Source organism: Mytilus edulis, chromosome 6, assembly GCF_963676685.1.
Source record: "Mytilus edulis chromosome 6, xbMytEdul2.2, whole genome shotgun sequence".
In the NCBI taxonomy this organism is placed as follows: Eukaryota; Metazoa; Mollusca; class Bivalvia; order Mytilida; family Mytilidae; genus Mytilus; species Mytilus edulis.
Genome location: NC_092349.1, coordinates 9,925,205 through 9,943,706, shown reverse-complemented (window position 1 = coordinate 9,943,706; position 18,502 = coordinate 9,925,205). Strand labels below are relative to the sequence as shown.

Below are 18,502 nucleotides of genomic sequence, written 5' to 3'. Positions count from 1 at the left end.
CATACAGTAGCCTTTAAAGGTGTAATACCACCATTGATTTTCCCCTATAAGTCTTCGTTAAATTTGCACTTTTCAAAAAATTGTGCAGAATTTATCTTTGTTTCAAATAAAAGAAATACTTGGCATGAGTAAAGTTATATCCTGTCCAGTTCTACAGAAAAAGTTTCACATAACATTTCATTGCATATAAGAAAATAACCATCATTGGATGTTAACCAATCAAATTTCTCCCCTTATTCTATCTGTGTACAAGGTTTAGTCACCATGTAACCTCAAGATTACAAAATTTTCTATAGAAATCACAAATAAAAAATAATGGTGTTTTGAAATACCCAAGACATATGTTTATGACACAGAAATAGTTTTACTGCAATAAAATGTAGGACTAATTACCTACAACGGTCAAATTCAAGGGAATATTTTTTTAGACCTACTTTCATGCAACCGGATGTGACGTACCATGATTTGGTGGTATTATACCTAAACAAGAACTGTCCGAGATCGGCTCATCGCTGCTGGTTATCGTGCGATAATACCGTTTCGGGGACCTTTGCCTACGAACAGACACAGATGCCCGTCTCCAATATAGTGCAGAGCTCGCCAAAGTTGGAAATTAGCGTCATGGAGGAATATCCATTGTTCCAATGGAATTCGGTTCATCTTCCTTGGCCCAATTTTAGCCCGAATTTGAACCATATCGAGCATATATGGGACACTATTTGGCGTAAAGTGCATGAAAGGACACCCCAGTTCAAACAAGTCATGAAATGAACAATACCCTTCGTCAAGAATAATTGCTGCTAGCTTAGCAACAAATTAGTCGACTTATGGCAGGAATCAGAAGACATTATAAGATGCGGTTATTTGTATGAATGGAGGCTGCGCCCAAAATACGTATTCTTTCGCGTATAACGATCAACCTTGATGTGAACAATCATCTAAAGATTAATTTTGAAATGTCTGACATTGTAAAGTTCGACTACAGTAAAAGTTGTAAAATGCATTTTTTTTTTGTACAAAAAACACTTCATTTTGTTATAATAATTTTGGTTAGATAAAAGTTTGTTTTTCATACATTTTTTGTTCGTTTTAAAGCCAATGTTATCATTAACTACGTTTCAATATTATTTTACAAATATTTTATCATACTCCATCCAAAATAAGAGACGAATTCTTCAAGTTTAACCCCTTCCCTTTCACACCGGTACAGCTTACCGGTGAAGCGTTTTTTGGGTTGCGTATTATGTGAGAATAGTTGTAGCGTTTTTATTTTTGAGTGTATAAACATAATACTTAGATGAAATTAAAGCCAAGAATTTAAGCTTTCATCTGGTATGATATCGTGGATGTTTAACAACAAAAACAAATTTCTCAGCGAGATGAACCTGCACTTGACAATTAATTTGACGTCGAAATTTACGGGGATTTCCCGTTTTGTCAATGTCGGAACTAAACTGTCGAAACTTCACTGTGTGAAATATTTTGGCTTTACAAAATTACAGGCTAATAATTTCGATATTTTGCTTTACAATGATGTATTTTTTATTTGGTGGAAACGCCATTAAGCATAGTTTTTTGTCCATAATAAAGCACTTGCTTTCGATTTAAATAACCACGAGAAATTTGAGAAATTCAAAATTTTTACGAAGGAAAAAAAACAGCAATACTTAAACTATGAAATAGGAAAAAGTGATTATACACGAATAAACTTGGGACTTTTAGGTTTCCAAAACTGGAAAGTTTATTAAAATCGGCCGGGGACTTCAAAAGTTACGAGTCTTTATACTTTTTGATGATCGCCGTCAAAAATGAGTAAAAAACTATGGAGTTTTTTTATGACGATAGTCAATCATTTCTTTTATGGGTCATTTATGCGCGCACCTGCTTTAATCTATTTTTTTTTGGAGAAAATAATCAATTAATTCTTTACTTCTTCGAATTTCGTACATAATTTTATTTTTTATCGGTCACCCGGATACATTCCGATATCGGGTTTTTTGTAATTTATGATTTTACGGTTCATGACCTCAGTGTTAAAATCAAGGACAAATGGATACCGATTTAATTTCATCAGACGAAGAGGATTATTTGGATTTGTTACTTCAGGATGGAGACATCGTTGATGATACTGAGTCATACACAACAGAACAAGAAGTTTTGTAAGTTCCAAATTAACACCATGAACGCAAAGTCTTTTCTTTTCAATCGTGACAATTCGAAGTTCCCTTTTCAGCAATAACAAGTTCAAATTTGTACCTGATAAATATTAGCTGGTACATGTATGTTGTGGAGTATCATATTTATCATACTCAATTCTTATTAACCCTTTAACAATTTAGTCACACAGCTTTGGACAAGTTTGGTTAACATGAAGTATTAGGCTTGAATATTGTGAAAAAAAAGCAACTATACTTTATCATGATTTTATATTTTTTTCTGATACTCATGTCAGAGCAAAGTTAAGTGCCAAAATAAATATTTTACCCCTTCATATTCTAAAAGTGTCTGTCCAAAATCAGGAGCCTGTAATCGGCTAAATAATAATTGTTTTCTCATAGACAATCATACCACATCTCCTGTATATTTATATCTATGGCAAGCCAAAGTGGACAAAAAGAGCTATTTTCTAATATTAGAAAATCTTTTTCTAATATTAGAATATCATTTTCTAATATTAGAAAATCATTTTCTAATATTAAAAAATCATTTTCTAATATTAAAAAAGAAAAAGTCTATTTATTAATATTAGAAAATGACTTTCTAATATTAGAAAATGCTTTTTTAATATTAAAAAATCATTTCTTAATATTAGAAAATCCTTTTTTAATATTAGAAAATCCTTTTCTAATATTAGAAAATCCTTTTCTAATATTAGAAAATCATTTTCTAATATTAGAAAATCAAAAGTAATTTCTTATATTATAAATTCATTTTCTTATATTAATAAATGATTTTTTAATATTAGAAATTCATTTTTTAATATTAGAAATTCATTTTTTAATATTAGAAAATCATTTTCTAATATTAGAAAATCATTTTTTAATATTAGAAATTCATTTTCTAATATTAGAAAATCAAAAGTAATTTCTTATATTATAAATTCATTTTCTTATATTAATAAATGATTTTTTAATATTAGAAATTCATTTTTTAATATTAGAAAATCATTTTCTAATATTAGAAAATCATTTTTTAATATTAGAAATTCATTTTCTAATATTAGAAAATCAAAAGTAATTTCTTATATTAGAAATTCATTTTCTAATATTAAAAAATCATTTTCTAATATTAAAAAATAAGGTACTTTTTAATATTAGAAAATGATTTTCTAATATTAAAAAATGGTTTTCTAATATTAAAAAATGATTTTCTAATATTAAAAAATTATTTTCTAATATTAAAAAAGGATTTTCTAATATTAAAAAAGGATTTTTTAATATTAAGAAATGATTTTTTAATATTAAAAAATCATTTTCTTATATTAAAAAGTACCTTATTTTTTAATATTAGAAAATGATTTTCTAATATTAAAAAATGGTTTTCTAATATTAAAAAATGATTTTCTAATATTAGAAAATGATTTTCTAATATTAGAAAATGATTTTCTAATATTAGAAAATGATTTTTTAATATTAGAAAATGATTTCTTAATATTAGAAAATGATTTTTTAATATTAGAAAATAGCTCTTTTTGTCCACTTTGGCTTGCCATATATATCAGAATTGACCATTGTTTGAAAAAATAATCAGTATGTTTAATTCAATAAAAGACTGAAAGTGTAGAAAAAATGTACATTGGCACACACAAATAACAACAACAAAACAGAACATAAGAAATGATGGTCAGCTGGGAGTCAAAATACAAGCAGATTTATATAAACAAAAAAGGGGTAAACATGCAATATTATTGCATATGCTGCAGGCTTAAATTACATTTTTGGAAGCTGACTTGGACTATTTCAAAAGATTGGTTAAGCATTATTTATAAAAATCATGCAGAATAACATTTGAAGCAATATTTGCAACAGACATCAATATATTAAACTTCTTTTGGATGAAAGCAGACATGCATGTGGGGTATAAATCAGATAGCCAGCAGTCCAACAACAAAAAAATACAAAATGTAGTAGACATCTTACTGTTCTACACAATACATTTGTAGATCTATAGGTGTACATGTATATTCAGAATGTCCAGTAGTCATTCACAGTAAATAATATACTTATGATCATGAACGTATGCTATTGGAAAATTTGTATTTGCAAGTATCTGTTAATCTGGTAAAACTTTCTATATATTATACATGATCATACATTAACTTATTATAAATATAATTATCAGTTGGATTTTGTTTCTTATAAATGTTAGTATTTTCTAGTTCATCACAAGACAGTTCTCAGAGTTTATATGGTGACACACTTGCCAAGAATATTTATTGGAAAGATGAAAACACCTTAGATGATTCAGCTCCAGACCCAAGAACAAATGCATTCAAACCAGAAAAACCTCCAGGTTTTCAGTTTGCTAACTTCACTAGGTAAATGGATATATGTTGTATGAATTCTTACTTGAAATGGATATTTCTGTTATCTGTTCTACACTTATTCATTTAAGAAATATTTCCATCTTTATAGAAGATAGTTTTCAATTGAATAAATTCATTTGAAAAGCCCCTTTTCCAATCATAAAAAATGTAAAAATATTCACTTTCACTATAAATACAGGTTAAACTTTCCCTTTTATGATTTTTTATAGTTAAAAACCCTGTATTTTAATGAATTAAAGAAGTATATTGAAATGTCTTAGAATATTTACAATAAATTTATTAAAAGAAATTAATTTGTCTTATGTTGGCTTGTCTGTAATATTTTCTCAGTATATGCTTTGTTTTAAATATTACTATTTTATGTTGGTAGGAAACAACTACAAGGACTAAAATCACCAGCAGATTTCTTCAAACTCTTTTGTACAGTGGAACTTCTTACTCAGATTTGTATAGCCACAAATAACCAGGCAAGAACTTTAATTAGTGCAGGAATGTGCACTTCATACACATCTAATGGAGCCTGGGAATTACTCACAGTAAATGAGTTACTACGGTAAGACTTAATATAAGTGAGAAAAAAATATGGCACCTTTAAGAAACCTGTTGTTGATGTTTAAATAAACTTTTGGGTTGTTGTATAATTGGTATATGGTTATAATATATATATATAAGAAAATTATTAAAAGATAATATTATCAAAAGATAACATTTGATATACACTAACATTATAATAGAAGGGTATTCTTTATTTTGAAAAGTGAAAACAGAGTATTATATAAGATTATTTTTTTATTAAATGTTGTCTTTTACAGATTTCTTGGTATTGTTATCTACATGTCAGTTGTAAAGCTGTCCACAGTTGATAAATATTGGTCATCTGATGTGTTATACAAGAGCTGTCCAGTTCGAGATGTTATGTCAAAGAAAAGATTCCTTGCAATACTATCATTTATTCAAGTGACGTCTCCAGCTGAAGTTGATAAAGGTATTTATAAAAGTATTTTTATTAAAATGAATGTATTCAATATTTTAAAAAGAATTACATATTGCTTGCTTAATGTTGTAATTCAGAAATACAGTTGCAAGCTATGGAGTTTTTCATTATATGTGCTTAATGACATTATTTAAAATTTTACATTTGGCCATGATTTTTCAAAAAGATAAATTTTATATCAATATTATAATGGACAGGGGGCATGCATGTCTTATTAAAAGAATAGATATGTCATATATGTCTTTTGCTCCCAACTTTCATTCTTCAACTGAAATAAAAAAAAAGATGTGGTATGATTGTGACCACTCTGTACAAGAGACCAAAATGACACAGATTTAAACAACTATAGGTCACTGTACAACCTTCAACAATGACAAAAACATATACCGCATAGTCAGCAATAAAAGGCCCCGAAATGACAATGTAAAATAATTCAAACAAGAAAACTTACGGCCTTATTTATGTACAAAAATAAGAAAATGATTACCTACAATGTGTTCACTTTTTATTCTCCTTCAACAATAAAGCTTTTAAGAATTATTAAATTTGAGATGAAAGCTTTTTTTTACCTGTTAATAACAACATCAAAAATTAAAAATAGGTGTTGAATAAATGCAGTAAAAATATTTAATCTCCAAAACTATATTGTTAATGAAAAATTTATATTAGAATCTATGAATTACATTCATGTGGGATTCAAACTTATGTTTTTGCTGAAATAATTTTGGAAAAAAAAATCAACAAAAGTTTTTAAATGTTTATTCAATATATCTATTACTTTCTTACAAATTTATATGTAGTATTATAGAATATAAACGATTTTGTACTTTTGTTGTCCTCTCTGTTTTTTTTTCTATTTTCAGTAAGATGTAAAATCAACGTATTATGATGATTGACTGGAGAACACATCGCTGGACGATTGTGAAATTTTATATTTAACATTGCCAACCAGTTTATCTGGGTCCCAAAAAAGCTTATGTCTATAATGGAGAACGATTAAGAACATAGAATAACTAAAATGCTAACTTGAATTTAAAAGAAAGAATTATTCATTAAACATGTTAAACATGTTAAAGATATATGTTTTATCATATTACATCACTGCATTTTGTGAATTGTTATTCTTATTAAATTAACTAATTATTCAAAGCATGTGTTTTGTCCTGAATGCAATATATCTGGAAATCAATCTGCAGCAGAAGAAACATTGCAAACTTTTTGTAAAAGGCTTAATATTTCAAGATATTTTCATTTAATGGATCTTAGTTCAGTTGGTCAATTCTGTATCTTTCAGACACTATTTGCTATAGGTGAACTATATTTGGTAAATGGAATGATTATTTGGTGTACATGTTGATTGTTCTATTGTCAGGTTTAATGCGACATTGACCTCATTTTCATGGTTCAGTAAACAAGTTTTGTTCTTGTGTTAGGTTTCTTCTATACTGTAAGCAATATGGTTTCAGTGCTCGTGTATGGAATCATTGTAAGGTGTACATGTATGTCTGTTTTTTCAGGTGACAAGTTAACAAGAATGAGGTATTTGCTGGACCATGTAAAGGAAATATCACAAAGATTATATTTTCCACACAAAGATATTTCTGTAGATGAAAGGATGGTTGCTTCTAAACATAAATATTCTGGCATTCGGCAGTTTATCAAAGACAAACCAATAAGATTTGGGATAAAATTGTGGGTTCTGGCATGTTCTGTTACTGGGTATACATGGAATTTCTTTGTGTACTTGGGTAAAAAGAGAACAAACATAGTTGACAAATCAAAGGGCTTAGCATTCACAGTTGTTACCACTTTGTGTGAAAAGTTATATGGACAAGGATTTAGGCTATATGTTGATTCTTTTTACACAACATTACGTTTAGCAATTGACCTACTTACAAACAAAGTGTATTTAATTGGAGCTATCAGATCTAATAGCACAGCGATGCCTCTAGTTTTCAAACAAAGTGTAGACTGGAGTAAACTTGTATCCAGAGGTGATTTTAGATGGCATAGGGAAGGTTCGTTTGTTTTCATACAATGGAAGGATTGTAAGACGGTTACACTTATGTCCCCTTTGCACAAAGGTTCTGATGTAACGTCCTGTTTTAGAACTATTTCCAACCGTAACGCATGGAAAAGGCAGAATGTAAAACAGCCACAAGTTATTCATGATTACAATGTTAATATGGGCGGAGTGGACTTGTCTAACCAATATTTAAACAAGTATTCATCTTATATAAGAACCCAAAATCATTGGTGGAAGGTATTATTTTTTCACTGTTTTGACATTATGGTGGTAAACTCCTATATAGTTTTTCAGGAGTTTATAGGAAAGTATCCTGCCCAGTTTGAAAACACTACATTTGTTTCTAGGTTTGGTCAACTAGAGTTTAGAGAATCGATAGCATCTGAGCTAATGAATATCGGGAGACCTTCTGTTGAGAACATTGTCGCCAAACATATGCCATCTTTTCTAAGTATCAGAAAGGATTGCGTTTACTGTAATGCAAAAGCCAGTATGGATGGTTTACCGTCACCAAGCCACAAAGTATTTTCAGTTTGTAATACTTGTAATGTCCCACTTTCTTGTTCAGCAACAAGAAACTGTTTTTACAATTGGCATACAGAAGTAAATATTCAAACCTATGTCTCTCAAAATGGAAAATTTAAAAAGAGAAAACTTGAAACTTGATTCCGGTTATTTGGATACTGTGCATGTGGCTGTTTCCCCCCAGTGACTTACCAGTTGTTAATTGATACTTTTTGTTCATTTGTTAATTTATACATGTATATGAATTAAAGCAATTTTCTTGTCCACTTGCAAGTGTTGATAATCCATACAGGTAGTACTCCAATTGACATCAACAGTTATTTCGATAAAGTTGTTCACCTTTGAAATAAGGTTCAGTTCTCGAAATGAGAGATTTTAAATCATTTTTAGAAGACTGTTGCCATAACAACTGGTATTATTTTGTATTACACTTTAAAGTTGGTATCCGATTCTATTAAACTTCGTTTTGGTATGTTAATATATAATTCTTATTATCAAAATCTCGGAATCCTTTAATGTATGGCAATTTTTTCGTATTTTTTCCCATTTGACTACCGTTGCTATGGGAACCATTTGACAGAGTGAAATATTTTCTGTATTTTTTATATTGTTTATCCCATATTTAGTAAGTACTTGATGAATGTTCATCTTTACAACTCTCAAAAAGCTGGAAAATGAAGGAAATACTATGGGATCAGGTATTTTTTTTAAAATTGGAATGTTGCTTAGCAACAGAAAAAATACATTATTTATGAATATAATCATTAACTTTGACATGATTTGGAAAGCTGACTTTCCAAGCTTACTTTAACGGGTAAGAGTTATATCTATTTTAATTTAAAACATATTCAGAAATTATCAGGAAATTCAAAATTTCCATAAAATGACAAGAAAAAGCGGGAAATTTCAATACTTAGAGACGTGTCACGTGATCTGTTGCTATGGTAACATTTATCTGATATGTTCATTTTGTAGCCAAACATATCTGTTCTGAGATAGATGGATACAAAAAGATATGCTTTATTATAAATAAAGAAATTTATGTGATATTTAAGAACACCTTTAAAAGTGTAAATTTTGCTTAAAAATGCATGAATGGGAAGGGGTTAAAAAAATCAAGGTGTTGCAATACTTTTTTCCATGTGTATATTTTAAAAAACTAAAATTTAAAAACTTACACGACTAACAAAAGCCATAGGCCTCTGATTTGGGACAGGTGCATACATGAGGCGGGTTTAAACATGTTTTGTGAAACCTCAACCCTCCCCCTATACCTCTAAATAAGCTAGAATAAACAAACACACAGTATACCCGCAGTAAAACTCAGTTTAACAATAGTCCGAGTCCGATGTCAGAATAGGTAACAAAAGAAACTATAAGACAAAGGGAAAGATACATGCATTAACAAAGGATTATTAGCAGTTATTGACATGCCAGACCCTGATTGAAAACAAATGTCCCTATCAAGAATAATCCTCCCAACCTTTTATAATAACTAAAAATCAGTTTTTGTTTGCGAAATAAAACATTCATTCACCATAATAGTTATCAAAGGTACCAGGATAATCATTTAGTACGTCAGACGCGCGTTTCGTCTATATAATACTCATCAGGGACGCTCAGATCAAAATAGCTGTAAAGCCAAACAAGTTCAAAGTTGGAGAGAATTGAGGGTCCAAAATTCCAAAGCGTTGTGCCAAATACGGCTATGGTAATCTATTGTTGGGATAAGAAAATCCTTAGTTTTTCGAAAAAATTAACGTTTTGTAACGGGAAATTTATATAATTGACCATGTGATTGATATTCATGTCAACACCGAAGTGCTGGCTACTGGGCTGTTGATAACCTCGGGGACGAAACGTCCACCAGCAGTGGCACCGACTCAGTGGTGTATAAAAGCATAATGATAGCACTATACTATAAGTCCTTACTGTTTTCTATACGGTGATGTAAAATTAAACTGTAAGCAACGTTTTGGATGCACACATGTTGTAAATTGTTACCTGTCATGCATGTGCATTCTATAGCTACATGTTTCTATTCAGTCTTTGACCATGTTGGCACACATGCAATGCAACCGGTTATATTTAAGTAACAATTTTAATAAATAGAAAGGAAAGTTCACAATTAGGAAGCTGCAACAATTTCTGTGGTCGTAAATTTAAGTTTTCAGCCGATCCTCATTGTCGATTTCATTGTCGATTTCTTACATTTGCTTATGGTTTGAAAAACATCTATTGTGATGTGAAATTTACATTGTTATCACTTCCTTTTTACAACAACAAAAAAAGGGGGAGGGTAGAAATTTTTTCCAGGAATCTATATACAAACTAGGGCGTTTTTCAAAAGTCCTACATCTTTACTAAAACAAATTATTACAGTAAGTATATTCTCAACATCTTAACGTACTAAGCAATATTTTCAAAACCGCAATATATCTCATTGAATATATAAGGAAATATAAAAAAAAAATATTTGATACGAGTAAGATATCATTTATACCTTCTATGATCTAATATAAACTTCGAATTCCATGGGGTGTAGGAGTGGGGACTTCTGACCGCCGTAACAGTGATTCTATAAACAATCAACGTATTGTTTCAACAAAATGGAGGTCCATGTCCACCCCCCTCCACCCTTCTTTATGAAAGAAATCCACCTCTGGGTAGCTAGATCTTAAAACTTTTTAATTTTGTCCCTGTAAGTGAGGGTATGCCCTACATCTATAAAATAAAATTTAATTGAAAATTCAAATGCCCCCCCCCCCCCCCCCCCACACAAAAAAAAACAATAAAAAAACCACACACACAAAAAAAAACCAATAAGAAAACCACACACACATGATATAAAAAAATTTGGTTTTGCATGCCCTTTCTTCATTCCTTAATTCTGTTGTAACTTACGGTTACAAATGATACCCGCGCGGTGTAAAAATGAAAAAAAAAACGTGTACGTACAGAGTAAACAAAAGAAATTTAGAACCATGAATTACATGAGTATAAAAACTGAGTACTTTTCGATATACACACGAGATATGGGAATAGTATATAACTACTCACTGTTATCTCTTGATTTGTTGATTATACGTGATTTGAAGAAAATTACGATGATCGTTAATATTAATTTAGCAATAAATAAACGAATAATTATAAATATTGTATTACTGATATAGTCATTAATCAATTTAATTGTAGGTAACCTATTAATATTTTGCAAAAAACGCATACTTTTGATTGATTTTAAACTATTTTGGAAAATTTAAGGAAGCTCTATAGGTACCTTAGATTTAAGTGTTATCTTAGGCGATTCCTTAGTATAAGGAGTTTTATGCATACCACTTAAGTTTTGTGGGCGTGACTTAAAACAACTAAGATTTTACTTAGGAAATACTTAGTTTAAGATTTTTTATGCATACCACTTAGATAAAAAGGGCGGAGTTTCCTTAACTTAAGTGTTAACTAAGAAAAATCTTAACTTAAGTAGCTTTATGCATACGGGCCCTGTTGCCGTTCTTTGAAAGTTAATTCGATAAAATCATTTTTGAAGATTTTTAGAAACATAAACCTTTAAGGTGGTAAGCATTTTCACTTTTTCCATGAACGATGGGTATTATATTTTTGGGGTCTTCCTTTACGCAGTCAAAAAGCTGAAAAGACGAAATCGTTGTCTCAACAAAATATTCTTTCACATTTTTAATAAACAACTGACAATCCATCCTGTCATTTTCAAGTTTAATTGAAATTCTTACTATAAGTTGAACATCCCTTTGCATGAATAGATAAAAAGAACCGATTTTTACAAATTAATTTTGCATGATAGATCAAGTTACATAAATGTCATTACCATAATGATTGTTTGCAGTATTGAATTATAAGAGTGTTAGGGTCCTTAATATTTAAATTAACCTAAGTCAATTTTACGTATGAACTGTTTTTATTTTCGATAATAGTATTCTGTCCCACTAAACGATAAACTGGCTTTCTGTTTAAATTTAGGAACAATAAAATTATCAATTGAGGTAAAATTAAGTAAAGGATAATTGTTTGTTTTTATAAAGGCAAAATAAGATTTATATATAGATATTCCAATGCCAATTCTACGGAAGCGTATTAGGGACATAGAAAAAATAAAATTGGCAGTGAACTTTTTTTTCAAATCTCGAAATTTTGACTACAACTTGAAATTTTGACTTTTCAAATCCCGAAATTTTGACTTCAACTTGAAATTTTGACTTTCTAAAATCTTGAAATTTCGACCTTTTATAAAGTCGAAATCTTGACTTTTTAAAACTCGAAATTTCGACTTTATAAAAAGTCAAAATTTCAACTTTAAACTCAAAATTTCGACTTTTTTAAACTCAAAATTTTGACTTATTTTAAACTCGAAATTTCAAGGTATTTTAAACTCAAAATTTTGACTTTTTCTAAACTCGAAATTTCATCTTTAAAATCTCGAAATTTTTATTTTAAAATTAACATTTTGACTTTTGAAATCTCGAAATTTTGACTTTTTTAAGTACTTTGAAAACTTTGATGTTAGTATTCAAACACAGTTATTATAATTTTAGAAGGAGTAGACATGTATACATGGACGCAAATTATTAAAGCGTCATCCACACATTTTGGCAATTTATATTCAGAAATTCGTTTTGTTCTTAAATTAAGATATCATGGATTAGCATTTAATATTGACGAGTTTCATTTGGAAAGAACATGCATTTTGACTGAACAAATACCCCCTCCCCCCCCCCCCCCCCCCATATTCCATGTTTTAGTTACACGTCACTGTCGTAGGATCGACAATCTGATGATATTTAGCATCACAGTTTCAAAGGCCTGTTTGGTTTCCCAATAGCAAGTCACTGACTATGCCTTGTTTAAACAATAGTAAATCAAGTAGCCAAAAATGCCATGCATATTCAGAGCAACCAATGAGCTGCTCAGTTTTCTAGTTTGGGAATTTCAAATTATTGGTTCTTTTTTCTGAAACATTGATTGAACTGTACCAGTTGGCATTCTTATGACACAACTATTTTAAAACACTTGTCTTTATATATTAGACTGTTGAATAAAAGTATGTCGTAATATAGGTGTGTCGGAGTAATGAGGTTGTCTTGATACACATATCTGAAGTCCAGACTTGAAATATGTATTTGAACGAGAAACATTTTTTATTTATTCTTCGGCCAAAAACAGATTTTCTATCTAAAATAACCTCTTTAAAATGGTTTAGTTTATTAAAATATGCTTATCAAATTTATGATGTATAATGGCTCTCCGCTTGTTGATATAAATGACTGTGAATGTGATAGACTATTATCGAAATTTTGAGTTTAAAAAAAGTTGAAATTTCGACTTTAAAATAAGTCGAAATTTTGAGTTTAAAATAAGTTGAAATTTCGAGTTAAAATTAATTCGAAATTTCGAGTTTAAAATACTTCGAAATTTTGACTTTCAAATTCCTTGAAATTTCGAGTTTAAAATAAGTCGAAATTTCAAGTTTTAAAAAGTCGAAATTTTGAGTTTAAAGTTGAAATTTTGACTTTTTATAAAGTCGAAATATCGAGTTTTAAAAAAGTCAAAATTTCAAGTTGAAGTCAAAATTTCGGGATTTGAAAAGTCAAAATTTCAAGTTGTAGTCAAAATTTCGAGATTTGAAATGTCAAAATTTCGTCTTTGAAAAAAAAAAAGTTCACTGCCAATTTTATTTTTTCTATGTCCCTAATACGCTCCCGTACAGTTCATATTTTAATTTTACAATAATTCTTGAGGTGGATGAGGGTTTTTCATTTCTGTCTACTTTTATTGCCATTTATTCTATTCTTTATAAATGTTGCCTGTTATTCGCTATTCTATATATTCAAGCATCCCATTATTCTGTATTCTTTGTTTTTTATTTGCCTGTTTTTCTTGTTTGTCTGTCTTTTTTAGCTCTTCATTCAGCACATTTTGTCCTTTATTCTCTGTTCTTTAAACCCCATCCAGATCCTCTCAAAATGACTCGTGGTAGAGTGTTCTTTTAGTAAAGGGGTTAATTGCAGATTCCTTTAAAAGACGATTTAAACAAGTGTATCAAAAAGCCTGTCTAAAGTGTCTTTAAGCGTTACATTTATGAATACAAATGAAGGTGGTGACGTATAGACAACTAATCACATGATTACTGAACGGATAACACCCGCTGTTGAATAGTTATATGAATACAATACAAATTCCTTATTTTTTCTCGATAACTCGAATATTGACATATAAAAAAGCTGAGAAGAACGCACGTATGTTGATTGCTTAAAGAATAAGTGATTATAATTTGACATTCATTGGTATCTTAAAAAAATGGATTTGAAATGGTATCTACTTCTACAATTATCTTGAGTAAAATAAAATGAAATCGTCGATCTTCAAATTGTATTTACTGTTTGTTTCTAATATTGTCTTAAACAAAAACGCTTGGCTTTAAAGCTGAAAGTTTGGTATTGCGGGTAAGCTTTGTTGAATGATAATCAATTACTGTTAACACATTCATTTCATCTGTAAACATCAGCAGAGTATACATAAGTTGGGTTTAAAAGCACATCTTCTGTAAAGAAAAAGGACACATTTAGTAAACCTTTTAACCGGTCCGTTTTCAGAAATATGTCAGTGGTAAAACCTATGACGTGTGATTCTAAGAAATTTTAATATCCTTTATAAACAAGAGGCTTCCAAGAAATGCAATTTCATTTTGTTTAAATTTATCTTATCTGTATTTTTATGATTTATCAGGACAAAACCAACATGGGATAAATAAATTTACTATTATTTGCAAGAGGTATTTGTATTATCAAGATGTCTTCATAGTATGAAAAAATATTTTCACGAAACGACAATGTAGTATGAAAAGGTATCTCCATGTTATATCAAAACGTCTGTGTAATATATACATTTATCTTAGCGATAAAGCAAATTGACAGAGTAGTATAGTAAAATGTCGCTATTAAAGTCAAGAACATTGTCTTCATGATATATCTCTGTCCTTAATGATATGAGTATTGTTAAGATACGGCAGCTGTGGCGTTCCATACATCTGCGGTCTTGGAGGTCACCTCGATAGTTAATAAGAGGCTTCTAGACTAAAAAATATTTAAAATTTCGAGACACATATAAATCGAGATCATGCGTCTCAAATTGTTTATTAAGTCTTTCCACTTTTCTGTGGAAAGACTTATTGTATTTGTTCTGATTATTATTAGGTCTTTCCACTTTTCCGTGGAAAGACCTATTGGTTTTCTTCTGATTATTAAGTCTTTCCACTTTTCTGTGGAAAGACTTATTGTTTTTGTTCTGATTATTATTATTAAGTCTTTCCACTTTTCTGTGGAAAGACTTATTGTTTTTCTTCTGATTATTATTATTAAGTCTTTCCACTTTTCTGTGGAAAGACTTATTGTTTTTGTTCTGATTATTATTATTATTATTATTTTTTTTTTTTTCTTCCGCCAAATTTTGTTCATGCGCAAAATGTTTGTTTCGCATTATGTCGCTTAAATATTTCTCATATGGTATCGTATACTTTATGCGCCTTTAAATTTCACCCTGCTAAGCCGAATCATTTTCTATGTAAGAGTTATCTCCCTTTTCACTGTTTACACTCTGTGTGCATCTCCTTCGTAACAAAAAAAGATAGCGACAGAATTCTTTTTACAAATTGTTCGTTACATCCTCAGTAATTTTTGGCGTATTTGGATCGAAGCGATTCGATGAAATTTTATAGGAGTTATCTACCTTTACAAAATAAATTTGTCGGTATGTTTATTTAACTCATAAACAGTTAACCGTATAACCCTGGAATGTTTTTATTTGAGTCCCCTAGGTCCTAACTTAGAAAATGAGGTCAAGGTCAAAGGTCAAGGTCAAGTTCTCAATTGTGACTTTTGCTTGTTTTTGCATTTTTTCTGACACTTTGAAAGATACATATTAAAGAACAAGTGCAAAATGTCAGCTTTATGGTAATGAAGATATGCTACATTTAGTCTTATACAATTAAATGGCATCTTATAGGAGTTGTTGCCCCTGAAATGTCTTGATATGAGGTTATTTGATTATAACTTCAATTAAGTTCATTATAAAGACATTTGACCTCATACAAAAGGTTAAGTGACAAATGACCTTGAAAAATGGCTACCGGAAGTGACCTTTAGAAAACCGGAAGTAGCTTTTTTTTGCAATTTTTTCACCTAAAAGTACCCAGAATCCATATATTTTGTCATATAGATACATAAAACAGATTACTGAAGACTAAAAATGACTTCCAACAAACCGGAAGTGGCCAATTATCTCCCATTCTACATACAAAAGTATATAGAAACTATATATTTTTGGAATCAGTGTGAAAGAAGCTATCATATGAGACCGGATGTGACATTCATTTCACCGGAAGTAGCATATTATCTCCCTTACATCACTCAAAAAGATAATTAAACCATCATTTATCGCATCAGTATGAAGAAACTACCTTCTTATCCAAATTTCTTTGTTGTGGAAAGACTTTCAATTGTTCTCTGAACAATTGGTTTTTAATTATTATTATTATTATTATTTTTTTTTTTTTTTTCTTCCGCCAAATTTTGTTCTTGCGCAAAATCTTTGTTTCGCAATATGTCGCTTAGATATTTCCCATATGGTATCGTATAGTTTATGCGCTTTTAAATTTCACCCTGCTAAGGCGAACCATTTTCTATGTAAGAGTTACCTCCCTTTTCACTGTTTATCCTCTGTGTGCATCTCCTTCGTAACAAAATAAGAAAGCGACAAAATTCTTTTTACAAACTGTTCGTTACATCTTCAGTAATTTTTGGCGTATTTGGATCGAAGCGATTTGATGAAATTTTATAGGAGTTATCTACCTTTACGGAATAAATTTGTCGGTATGTTTATTTAACTCATAAACAGTTAACCGTATAACCCTGGAATGTTTTTATTTGACTCCCCTAGGTCCCAACTTAGAAAATGAGGTCAAGGTCAAAGGTCAAGGTCAAGTTCTCAATTGTGACTTTTGCTTGTTTTTGCATTTTCTTTGACACTTTGAGAGATACATATAAAAGAACAAGTGCAAAATGTCAGCTTTATTGTAATGAAGATATGCTACATTTAGTCTTATACAATTAAATGGCATCTTATAGGAGTTGGTGCCCCTGAAATGTCTTGATATGAGGTTATTTGATTATAACTTCAATTAAGTTCATTATAAAGACATTTGACCTTATACAAAAGGTTAAGTGACAAATGACCTTGAAAAATGGCTACCGGAAGTGACCTCGAGAAAACCGGAAGTAGCTTTTTTTGCAATTTTTTCACATAATAGTACTCAGAATCCATATATTTTGTCATATAGATACATGAACAGATTACTGAAGACTAAAAATGACTTCCAACAAACCGGAAGTGACCAATTATCTCCCGTTCTACATACAAAAGTATATAGAAACTATATATTTTTGGAATCAGTGTGAAAGAAGCTATCATATGAGACCAGATGTGACATTCATTTCACCGGAAGTAGCATATTATCTCCCTTATATCACTCAAAAAGATAATTAAACCATCATTTATTGCATCAGTATGAAGAAACTACCTTCTTATCCAAATTTCTTTGGTGTGGAAAGACTTTCAATTGTTCTCTGAACAATTGGTTTTTAATTATTATTTTTTTTCTTCCGCTTAATTTTCTTTCCTTCACAATTTTTTTGTTTCGCAAGATGTCGCTTAGACATATGGTATATGATATCAAACAGTTATTACACTTTTCTAACTGACACCGCGTAACCAAAATCTTTTCAATGTAAGAGTTATCTCCCCGAACACTGTTTTTCTTTTTATCGCTTAATCTTCACAACCGTATAAGAAACCGACAAATTTATTTTTTCAAATTGCTCGTTATATCCTCAGGATGTGCTGATTTATTTTGACCGAAGCCGTATAGATATTCCATATGAGAGTTATTCCCCCTTTTGTATTTGAAATTTTGAAATGTATTATTAACTGGAAAACCATAAGTGATAGAGACCTAGGGTCTTTTGATTTGAGATCCTTGGTCCAAAAAAATGAAAATAAGGTCAAGGTCAAAGGTCAAGGTCATTTTCTAATTTTTGAATTTGTCTTATTTTCACTCATTTTCATTAACCTTATAAGATATCGACAAATTATTTTGTATAAATTGTTAGTTGCGACATGTTGTAACTAAATAATTTTAGTTGAAAGGGTGTGTAAACAATGAATTGGAGTTTTAGCCCCTATCATATCTTAAATTATGTTTAAAGTGATATAACTTATTAACCATACATATTAGAGACTAGGGTCTTTTGATTTGAAATCCTCAGTTTGTGACCTTGAAATTGAGGTCAAGGTCATAGGTTAATTTGACGTTCTAGATTTTGAC

The 18,502-nt window shown here is 29.9% G+C and overlaps 2 protein-coding genes across 2 annotated transcripts in view; one reads left to right on the top strand and one right to left on the bottom strand.

Annotated features, from left to right (window-relative positions):
* Positions 1 to 18,502, bottom strand: part of LOC139525975 (uncharacterized) — a 65,948-nt gene that overhangs the window by 8,970 nt on the left and 38,476 nt on the right. The gene's annotated exons all lie outside the window — the stretch shown is intronic.
* Positions 1,893 to 8,232, top strand: LOC139526185 (piggyBac transposable element-derived protein 4-like). The gene is made up of 5 exons (XM_071321311.1): positions 1,893 to 2,159; positions 4,379 to 4,537; positions 4,917 to 5,099; positions 5,359 to 5,531; positions 7,058 to 8,232. The coding sequence occupies exons 1-5, from the start codon at positions 2,050 to 2,052 to the stop codon at positions 8,230 to 8,232; spliced, it is 1,800 nt and encodes a 599-aa protein (XP_071177412.1). The 5' UTR covers positions 1,893 to 2,049.